Source organism: Sprattus sprattus, assembly GCF_963457725.1.
Source record: "Sprattus sprattus genome assembly, chromosome: 7".
Taxonomy (NCBI): domain Eukaryota; kingdom Metazoa; phylum Chordata; class Actinopteri; order Clupeiformes; family Clupeidae; genus Sprattus; species Sprattus sprattus.
Genome location: NC_137926.1, coordinates 5356697 through 5366696, shown reverse-complemented (window position 1 = coordinate 5366696; position 10000 = coordinate 5356697). Strand labels below are relative to the sequence as shown.

At 46.8% G+C, this 10000-nt stretch overlaps 1 protein-coding gene across 1 annotated transcript in view; it reads right to left on the bottom strand.

Moving 5' to 3' along the window:
• Nucleotides 1–6954: 6954 nt before the first annotated feature.
• Nucleotides 6955–10000, bottom strand: part of myo5b (myosin VB) — a gene marked incomplete at both ends in the record, with an annotated part of 76796 nt that continues 73750 nt past the window's right edge. Inside the window, 4 exons of the mRNA XM_080842377.1 lie at nucleotides 6955–7110; nucleotides 7618–7698; nucleotides 8209–8383; nucleotides 9107–9401. Coding sequence (XP_080698503.1) covers nucleotides 6955–7110; nucleotides 7618–7698; nucleotides 8209–8383; nucleotides 9107–9401 — 707 coding nt within the window. The remainder of the gene's footprint in view (nucleotides 7111–7617; nucleotides 7699–8208; nucleotides 8384–9106; nucleotides 9402–10000) is intronic.

The following is a 10000-nucleotide window of genomic DNA, read 5'->3' as shown; positions in this document are numbered from 1 at the left end:
TCACTCCTCCTCTCCTCCTCCCTCACTTCTCCTCTCCTCTCTCTCCTTCCTCCCTCACTCCCCCTCTCCTCTCTCTCCTTCCTCCCTCACTCCTCCTCCCTCACTCCTCCTCTCCTCTCTCTCCTTCCTCCCTCACTCCCCCTCTCCTCTCTCTCCTTCCTCCCTCACTCCTCCTCCCTCACTCCTCCTCTCCTCCTCCCTCACTCCTCCTCTCCTCTCTCTCCTTCCTCCCTCACTCCTCCTCCCTCACTCCTCCTCTCCTCCTCCCTCACTCCTCCTCTCCTCTCTCTCCTTCCTCCCTCACTCCTCCTCTCCTCCTCCCTCACTCCTCCTCTCCTCTCTCTCCTTCCTCCCTCACTCCTCCTCTCCTCCTCCCTCACTCCCCCTCTCCTCTCTCTCCTTCCTCCCTCACTCCTCCTCCCTCACTCCTCCTCTCCTCCTCCCTCACTCCTCCTCTCCTCTCTCTCCTTCCTCCCTCACTTCTCCTCTCTTCTCTCTCTTTCCTCCCTCACTCCTCACTGACACAGAACGACGCTGGCATGGACGGTGAGAGCATGGAATGAAATCTGTGACGAAGAAGGTAAAACGGATAGATAAAAGAATAGCCTGTGCAGGCTCCGCTCAGCTGACAGGGCCTGATCTGTGGGTGGTCACACCTGATCGCGACCTGAGGAAAATGAAACCAGGACTTGACAGTTTCAGCAGAAATTTGCGGCTAGAGAGACAAACCTCAAGAACAATCAGATGACATCAGAGAGCTCAGCAAAACACAAGCGTGCTGCAAAGACAAAAAGGTCACTATTAAACGGGGAGTAGCGAGCATTGCAGTGTGTGTGTGTTTGTGTGTGAGTGTGTGTGTGTGTCTGTGTGTGTGCCTGTGTGTCTGTCTGTCTGTGTGTGTGCGTGTGTGTGTGTGGGTGTGTGTACGTGTGCGTGTGTGTGTGAGTGTGTGTGCCTGTGTGTGTGTATGAAAGCGTATGTGAAATGAATGTGTCAACATTTGTTTTTTCCCCTTTCAAACCATTTCTCTGCACAAATCAGAATGCACCTCCCCTGCTTGAAGGGTTTGTAGGACATGTGACTTCTGTGAAAGACAAACAGCGTGTGTGTGTGTGTGTGTGTGTGTGTGTGTGCGTGTACAGAACGTTTTTCTGAGTCGCTTTGGGCCATTTCTCAAATCATCCTTAATATTTTTTAGCGCATTTCTCAAAACAATTCATGCAAACAGAGCCAAACAATGACCTGCGAGAGGCTGTTAATAGTTTAAAGTCCTTAGTTTGATTCAAGATTTAATATTTATGTCATTGGACACCTAGCCATGCTGTCAATGCGACAGTGAGTCTGGGAGGTGTTCCAAATTTCCGTTTTATTTTCTGTCTCTTTCACCAACACTGATTGATCATTATCACTTGTGTCCAATTAACTGATTTTTGTAAGTTGAAAGTTATTCATTATGTTTAAATTTGTATTTATTAAGTGGTTGAATACTGTACAAATGTCATAGAGGGATACAGAAGCTCACCTCAGAGACACCGGACAGCCCCCTCATACGTATACCACCTGCTAAGAAACAGAAGGGAAATCTTCTTGCATGCCACAACCATTCTTTGTGAATTATTTAATTGAACAGTATACGATCACAAAACTAATCGATAATCTACCAAATCTATACAATCACGAAACTAATGGTCATACTGAGTCATGGATGGCTTTCCACCTCCAAAAAAGAACCTCTGTATTGTCTGATGCAGTGACGATAAATAATAGATGATATACTGACAGTAATCAACATTTGCATGTTTTGGGGGATATGACTATTCAACAGAGAAGCTGCATAATACATTCTAATTAACATGGCGCATTCAATTGATAATGTAACTGCAGACAATTCAACATGTCTCACAACTCATTTGCTTAATGTACCAAAGCATTTGCAATTTTTTCAAAAGAATGACAAATTGCTGTAATAATCTGCACAAGTGACTTCATGATGTGGAGGATAGTTTTTAGAATTTTAAGTCTAATCTGAAAAATGTACCAAAGCTCTCAGTTAACACTTAAACCCATATAGAAACCGATAGGCCTACAGAAAACCCACCTGTGGCAGATTTTATATTTAGAAAAACAAATATGTTAAGTTATTTGCTATTTTATAAAGGGAAAGAAAACGATAATCTAATGGAATGGAGATAATTTGAGGAAAAAATTCGGAGATCGCGCAAGCAAACAGTAATTCTCTACAGTTTCTTTACAGTTATTGACCTAAACAGCGACGTGACGTGGTGGACATATAAGGAGGGTTTAAATCTCCTTGGAAACGGAATTGGAGTAAGTGACAGCTGTCAATCATCCCCAATGGGCTCCTCTCGAGCTTTGTTTAGAAAATATCATTAATGAACTCCATAAAGCAAGCCAATTTCGTCCCAAGTTAACAAGTGACTGTCCAGCTATTCGATGCTTGAAAAAACGACGAGATATTCCACTTTTAATGCAGCAGATTTGGAGGTATTGGGCAATAGGCTACCCTGACAGCTGGCAGCTTAGGTGTTGTTTCGAGTTCATGAAAAACACTGTTCGTGTCTTCCACTGGGATGGAAGTGGAGGTTAGTTTTTAGAATGTTAGGTCTGATCTGAGAAACGTACCAAAGCGACTGAGAAAAACTGTAGGCTCTTACTGCTTTCCCATAGACATGAATTAATGGCGTTTATATGTCTATGTGCTTTCCCCTCTGCCTATGCGACGGATCTTTTTGTGTACTGAACTGCACTATGGAGTAAACAAGCAAACACTGAGGATTCTTCCTACATATTGATAGTGTTAATTGAAGTCAATGACGGGAGACCATCAACTAAAGTTGAGCATTGAATGATTAATATTTTAAAAGCCGACCGTGTCGGAACTGCATCTTTTACGGCCGACTGTTGCTGCGGCGGCGCGACCGCATTTGCATTGTCTAACGGAAATGCATTTCTAGTTGAGTCCTCCTCCAACACACTTCACCATCTCAGATAAGCTCAAGGAAGAGGTCATTCCGAGGCAACCCGACACAAACAGGTCCAGTATGACTCAGAGGTGCGAGCTGGAGGAAAAAGGCCCGTGTGTCTCGCTGAGTGGCACCCTCCTCCGAAGGCGAAACCAAACCGTTGGGTAGGGTGTGCCCGTGCATGGGAAAGGAGGCAGAGCCACGTTCTCAAGGTTTCTGCCAGAAACCCGCAAACATAAGTAACTTTCACACCCAAGCCAGAGTGAAACTAGAAGTATAGAGCACACAATTTCAGTCAATTACAGAAAAAACAACAGTATGACATAGGTGATGCTTAGAAGAGTATAAATAGAATAAATACATTGATTGGAGATATTTTTGAGTGTTCTGTTTTCACCCAAACCACACACAGTTGAACTACCACAGCTGGATGATGGGCTCGAGCGCCAGGTGAACTCTTGTGGCAAATAAGCTCGAAAAATGAAATAAAACGTTTTTAACTGTTTAAATGTGCTCTTGAGTATCTGAATTGCTGCCTGTTGATGTTGGTAAGAGTGGTAAGAGATCGTGTAGCAATCACGGCTCATTTTGAACCAGTTTAAAATAAGTGAATTCTAAAGTCAAGAAAATCCAAGCTACACATCGACAGGATAATTTCACATATTTATGTATGTCAAGTCTCACTGGCAGACACAGGGACACATACAGTACATATGGACATTTTCCCAATGAAAGACACAAAGTCGCTGAAATGTTTTTTAAATGTTTTATTATAATTTGTCTGTACTTTGTAATGTGTTACTGTACTTGACTTCTGATTGTACATGTAGTTCATAACGGTTCATTTGCACTTAACGATGACAGAATGGAAAGAAATCAGACAACTCAACTCCAAAATCTTGAATAAACAGTGCTGTTAGTGTTTCCAGGTTTACTCCACACAAATTATTAAATATAGTTGCAATTAAGCATCTCCTTTCTAAAATACATTTCTTGAATCATATGTTTATATAAAAACATCTCAACAAAATGCCAGCCATTTCTGTTTAATCGGTAGAAGGTGATGCAATAGAGATGCAACTACGCTTGTGTCCATCCTCTCCAAAGCAAGCAACTGCTTTTCCATAAAGAGGGTAATATTGCCATCCTTGCCTTTATTGTATTTATCTCAACAACAAACTTTTTCATTGCATTAAGAAAAGCAAAGAGCCATGTCCACATGGCTTGGAATATACACATGGAAAAAAGACACAATTACAGCCTATGACGGGACCCAAAACCAGGGATTTTAGCAGTAGGAATATAGTGTTATGAAGGCAATGTGATTTTGGTGGATGTGGCGTCTGAAGCCAAAACGACAATCTGGAGGTCAGGTAGTACCAACAAACGAACAGAAGGGGGCATTCCAATACGTACAGAATACAAAATAGTGTCGATGTGTTTTTACGTGTTTTTCTGTTTATTTCTAAAGTTGAAAATCAAATATTGCACCCGCTTGAGCTGTTCCGAGAGCCAGGTATCAAAACCTGCTGTATCAAATAAATACAAAAAAGGGCGAAGTACACAACATGAGTGGCAGAAAGAAAACCACCTTTACCAAATAAAAACATTACCTTGGTAATTAAAAAAATGGAACTGCTCAAGCATACGTATGCATATTTCAACCCAAGTGCAAGAAGAGCGTAGCGCAGACGGGCACGGGTACGGGCACGGGTCCTCTTCAGTGGCATCGGAGGACAAGAGACGAGGATCTGGGTGAGCAGGAGGTTTTTGTTGGTGATGACACATGAGTGCGTGTGACAGCCGGGTACATTAGTAAGACTCCCGAGTGTCCCGAGGAGATGTCTCTCAAAGTGATCCGTGTGGGCGTCCACTCGCACAGAACATCGTCAGTGATGGCGAGAGCGAATCATTATAATCATTATTTCAAAAACAAACTAACACAGACTGCACGTAACAAGCATGCGTGGCACTGCAAAAGTACTATACAACACTGTGTGCTTGCCTTTGGCCCTGGTCTCTCTCCACCTTCCCCCCAAAAATTAACCCCGCCCCGCCCCCCCCACCTCCTCAAGTCTCCCCATGAACTGTGAGTTGGGGTTGGCACTGCCACACCCTGCCACGCCCTGCTGGAGCAACACACAAACGCAGCTGCCGCTTAATTGGTTGCCATGCGACATTAGGACACGCAAAGTGAAAAGAGCTTGCGCTTTTAGTAGTGAGGGACTAGCCGCATTAAGGATGTGGGCCTAGCGGGCCTCCGACTCCAAAGTGCGATAGGCCTTGGACGACCTTTATCTGACGATACCAGCATATCTTCCGCCCTCGTGCTTTATTCCTGTTTCAACTCTCCTCACGCTTACTTGCTTCTCACTTACAGATGAGCTGACCCTTCCTTACACCTGCCTGTTACCTTCGATACATGACATCAGTTCCCTGGTGGGGACCGTCATCGTTTCACATGCTTTATTCATCTTCTGCAGTCCATCCTCTCCCCATTCATCTCAGTGCTCCACGTGCTTCATGTCTCTCTCTCTTTCGCTCTCTCTCTCTCTCTCTTTCTCTTTCTTTCTCTCTCTTTCGCTCGCTCTCTCTCTCTCTTTCGCTCGCTCTCTCTTTCGCTCTCTCTCTCTCTCTCTCTCTCTCGCTCTCTCGCTCTCTCTCTCTCTCTCTCTCTCTCTCGCACAAACTGGCCTTTCCTGCAGGTAATCATGAAGGCTAGTTCACTGGGTCATTGGTTATGATACATATGAACAGAGAAGGAAGACTTTGCTGCAGGGGAGGCCGTGATAAAAAAAAAAATCCCAAAACGGATAGAAAATGGAGTGATCCAAACCCAATGCGAAGTCTGGCTGCTATATACAGAGCACAGAAAGACAGAGATCGTTCCAGAAGAGGGAAAAAAAATCCTCAAAGCAAAGAAAACCCCAAAAGAAAAAAGAAAAAAAGAAAAGACGAGGTCTCTCTTGAACAATAATGAGCCAGCAGCCCCAGTGACGGTGCCACTGCAATGCACGGTGCACACACACACACACACACACACACACACACACTCACACACACACACACACACACACACACAGACACAGACACAGACACACACACAGACACACAGACACACACACACACACACACACACACACACACACACACACACACACACACACACACACACACTCACTCACACACACACACTCACACACACACTGCAATGCAGGCTTTTCGGCTGCTTTCTCCTCTTGCCAAGTGTCGAGTGCCGAGCTCAATCGGGCAGGAGCCGCCACGGCAGCAGCTTTTGCCGGCGGCTGACTCTACAGCGGCTGTCCTCCTTAAGTCACACATCTCAGAGGGCTGACGAGCACAAGACAAGAAACCACACGACTCCGACACGTGATTCAGAAGCCAGACCGCGTGACTCATGGTCTACACCTCGTTTCACGGCCTGGTGCTACCAAAGTTCTTACGCCATCTGCATTAATGTTCTGTGTCATGAAAAGAGTCTTGGCTTAGGCCACGCTACTCTAGTTGGCCCAGTTGTTTGATTGGACCCGCAGATGTGAAACCCATTGTTCTGATTGGCCCATGCTGATCTACACACACCCCATACCTACAGGTCATCCACTGAATCGGAGGTCCAATGTCACAGAGAAAGGCAGCTGGCGGACTGAGAAAACACACTGCAAGTACTGGGCCAAGTGACTTCCCCCCGTTAGCCCCCGTTAGCCCCCGTTCCCCAACCCTTGTCCATCCCTGCTTCGCTAGTGTGCAGAAACAAGCCCCCTGGTAGACCTCAGACAGAGAGAGAGAGAGAGAAAGAGCTCCTCTCTGCTCACAGTAAGAGTCAGACTTTAGAACGCAGTGGATAGAGGTCAGCAGGCGGTTGGCAGGCGAGAGGAGGGTAAACCTGCTCTCTTTAGGGCCCTGGGGGGGGATAAACGCGAGGGGTAGTTGGGGTTTGGGTGATGGGGCCTCAGACTCGAACGAGGAAGTCCAGGCTGAGCGAGGCGGGGATGTGCATGTTCTCCAGGCCCAGGGCCGAGGGCGTGTAGGGGAAGAGCACGGGGAACGTGTGCTTGGTGTCCACCAGCAGGTGGTGCTGTCCTTCCACGCGCTCCGGCAGGCGGTTCTGAGGGCGACACGCAGAGGGTCACAAGGTCAGACAAGGTACAGAGCCACATGTAGGGTCAAAGGTCACAAGTTATATTTACATTTACATTTAGTAGACACAAGTTCAGACAAGGTACAGAGCGATAGGATCACATGTAGGGTCAAAGGTCAGAAGTTATATTTACATTTAGTAGACACTTTTATCCAAAGCTTACAAGGATGTATACACATTTTACGTCTACACTGATGGCACACTGCACATCTGGAGTAATTAGGGGTTCAGTGTCTTGCTCAAGGACGCTTCGACAGGTAATCGAACTAGCGACCTTCTGATTACTAAACTACTTCTCAACCTCCTGTACCACTGTCGTTGGTGGTTCAGACAAGTTCAGACAAGGTACAGAGAGACAGGATCCCATGTAGGGTCAAATTAGAGCGTGAGAGGGTAACAGGTAGCAGTCAAGTCTAGTTAGTGAGGGTGACATGGTCACATACGTTATAGAAAAATACAAATCAACGCTTTTACCTGAATGTCCCGGATGAACGACACAGTGACTCTCTCCTCAAACTCATTGAGTGGGGTGTAGAGGTTGAGAATTTTCACAATCTGTGGGAGGAACAATGAAACATTAGTTAGATCAACTCTGGGTTAACAAGGTTGGAGGAGACCGAGCTCTTTTAGCGCTTCAGTGGGTTTGAGACAGGGTGGTGTTGGGTCTTCAGCGGGTTCGAGACTGTTGTGGTTAATGCCAGTGTTGGCGTTTGCTTGGGGTGTATTAGTGTCAGTGTTGGCGTGTGCTTGGGGTGCATACGTGTCAGTGTTGGCGTGTGCTTGGGGTGTGTGTGTGTGTCAGTGTTGGCGTGTGCTTGTAGAGCATTAGTGTCAGTGTTGGCGTGTGCTTTGGGTGCTTACGTGTCAGTGTTGCCGTGTGATGGGGTGGTTAATGCCAGTTTTGGCGTGTGCTTGGGATGCGTTAGTATTAGTGTTGGCATGTGCTTGGTGTGTGTACATGTCAGTGTTGGCGGTGCTCGAGGTGCGTGCGTGTCAGTGTTGGCGTGTGCTTGTGTGCGTTTCGTGTCAGTGTTGGCGTGTGCTTGGTGTGTGTGCGTGTCTCACCTGCTGTACAGACAGCGCTATGCAGAGGGAGCAGATGGCCTCGGCGTCCTGGGACGTCTTCTTCTTGACCTGCAGCAGCTGGGCCGCCTGGATGAGGGGCTCCAGGGTGGCCACCGCTCCGCTCTGCTGCAGGTTCCTCCCCCGCAGCCACTCCTCCATCTGACTGATGTTGTACCTGACATGACACAGGTGAACAAGCACTAAGGTTAGGACTGATGTTGTACTTGACACAGGTGAACAAACAGTTCGGTTAGGACTGATGTTGTACTTGACACAGGTGAACAAACAGTTAGGTTAGGGTTAACGTGTGCTAGTATGATAACAGCCTTCATCATTACGGTAAAAACTATTGTAGTTATAGTTATATCATTACTTGTACAGCAGCTTGTGGCATGTGTGTGTGTGTGTGTGTGTGTGTGTGTGTGTGTGTGTGTGTGTGTGTGTGTGTGTGTGTGAGTGAGTGAGTGAGTGTGAGTGAGTGTGTGTTTGTATGCAAGTGTGTGTGTGCGCATTATGCTGTATGTGCTTCCTGCTTCTTAGCTGCTGCACGCTGAAGCAAACATCCTTGCAGGTTGTTGAATGTGTGTGTGTGTGTGTGTGTGTAAGTGTGTGTTTTCTCCCCTACCGGAGCTGCATGCCAGTGCTCCAGGAGCAGACGTCCCAGCAGGTTGTTGAGGGTGTGTGTGTGTGTTTGTCTGTGTGTGTGTGTGTGTGTGTGTGTGTGTGTGTGTGTGTGTGTGTGTGTGTTTCTCCCCTACCTGAGCTGCCAGTGCTCCAGGAGCAGACATCCTTGCGCAGCAGCAGGTAGTTGAGGGTGTGTGTGTGTGTGTGTGTGTGTGTGTGTGTGTGTGTGTGTGTGTGTGTGTGTGTGTGCGTGTGCGTGTGTGTTCTCCCCTACCTGAGCTGCATGCCAGTGCTCCAGGAGCAGACGTCCTTGCGCAGCAGCAGGTTGTTGAGGGTGACGGCGTTGATGGAGTAGAAGAGCTGGCGGACCACCTGCTGTCCGATCTCGGGGTCCAGGCCGTGCTCGCCCATGGTGCCGTGGAACTGGCCCAGCTGCCGGATCAGCGCCTCCAGCGTGTAGCCGCCCGCCCCGCCGCCCTCAGTGTCCATGCTGGACGAGCGGTTCCGGTACCCCATGGGCTTCACGCCGGACAGGCTGGGGATGCTCTCGCTCTCCAACATGGCCGACACTGAGCGGAGGCGGAGACAAACAGGGAGAGATTGGTATTGCTGTTGTCTTACATTTACATATACATTTCGTCATTTAGCAGACGCTTCTATCTTACAAGGATGTATACACATTTTACATCTACACTGATGGCACACTGCACATCAGGAGCAATTAGGGGTTCAGTGTCTTGCTCAAGGATGCTTCAACAGGGAAGCGAACTAGCAACCTTCTGATTACTAAACGACTTATCTTATCTACCTCCTGTACCATTGTCGCCCCTGGTCGTCTTGGGAGGGTTTAAAGAAAAATGTCTATTTTGTTTAACGTTTCTTGTCAAAAACTCTACGTATATTTAATGTATTTCAAAATAAAAAGAGACCTTAGTAAGGAAGTAAGGAAGATAAAACAACTGGTTGGGACTGATTCAGCGCTCTGATCAAGGCCCCAGACACACAGGGGCAAACAAACAATACAATGCAACAATAAAAGACAATGGTGAGGCTACGGTGAGGCTACAGTGGGGCTAGCCCTTCTTCTACTTTAAATTGTTGTATGTTGTATGTTATATGTTGTATGTTTTATTGTTATAGTGTTACAGAGTTATATGTTATTTTTTGG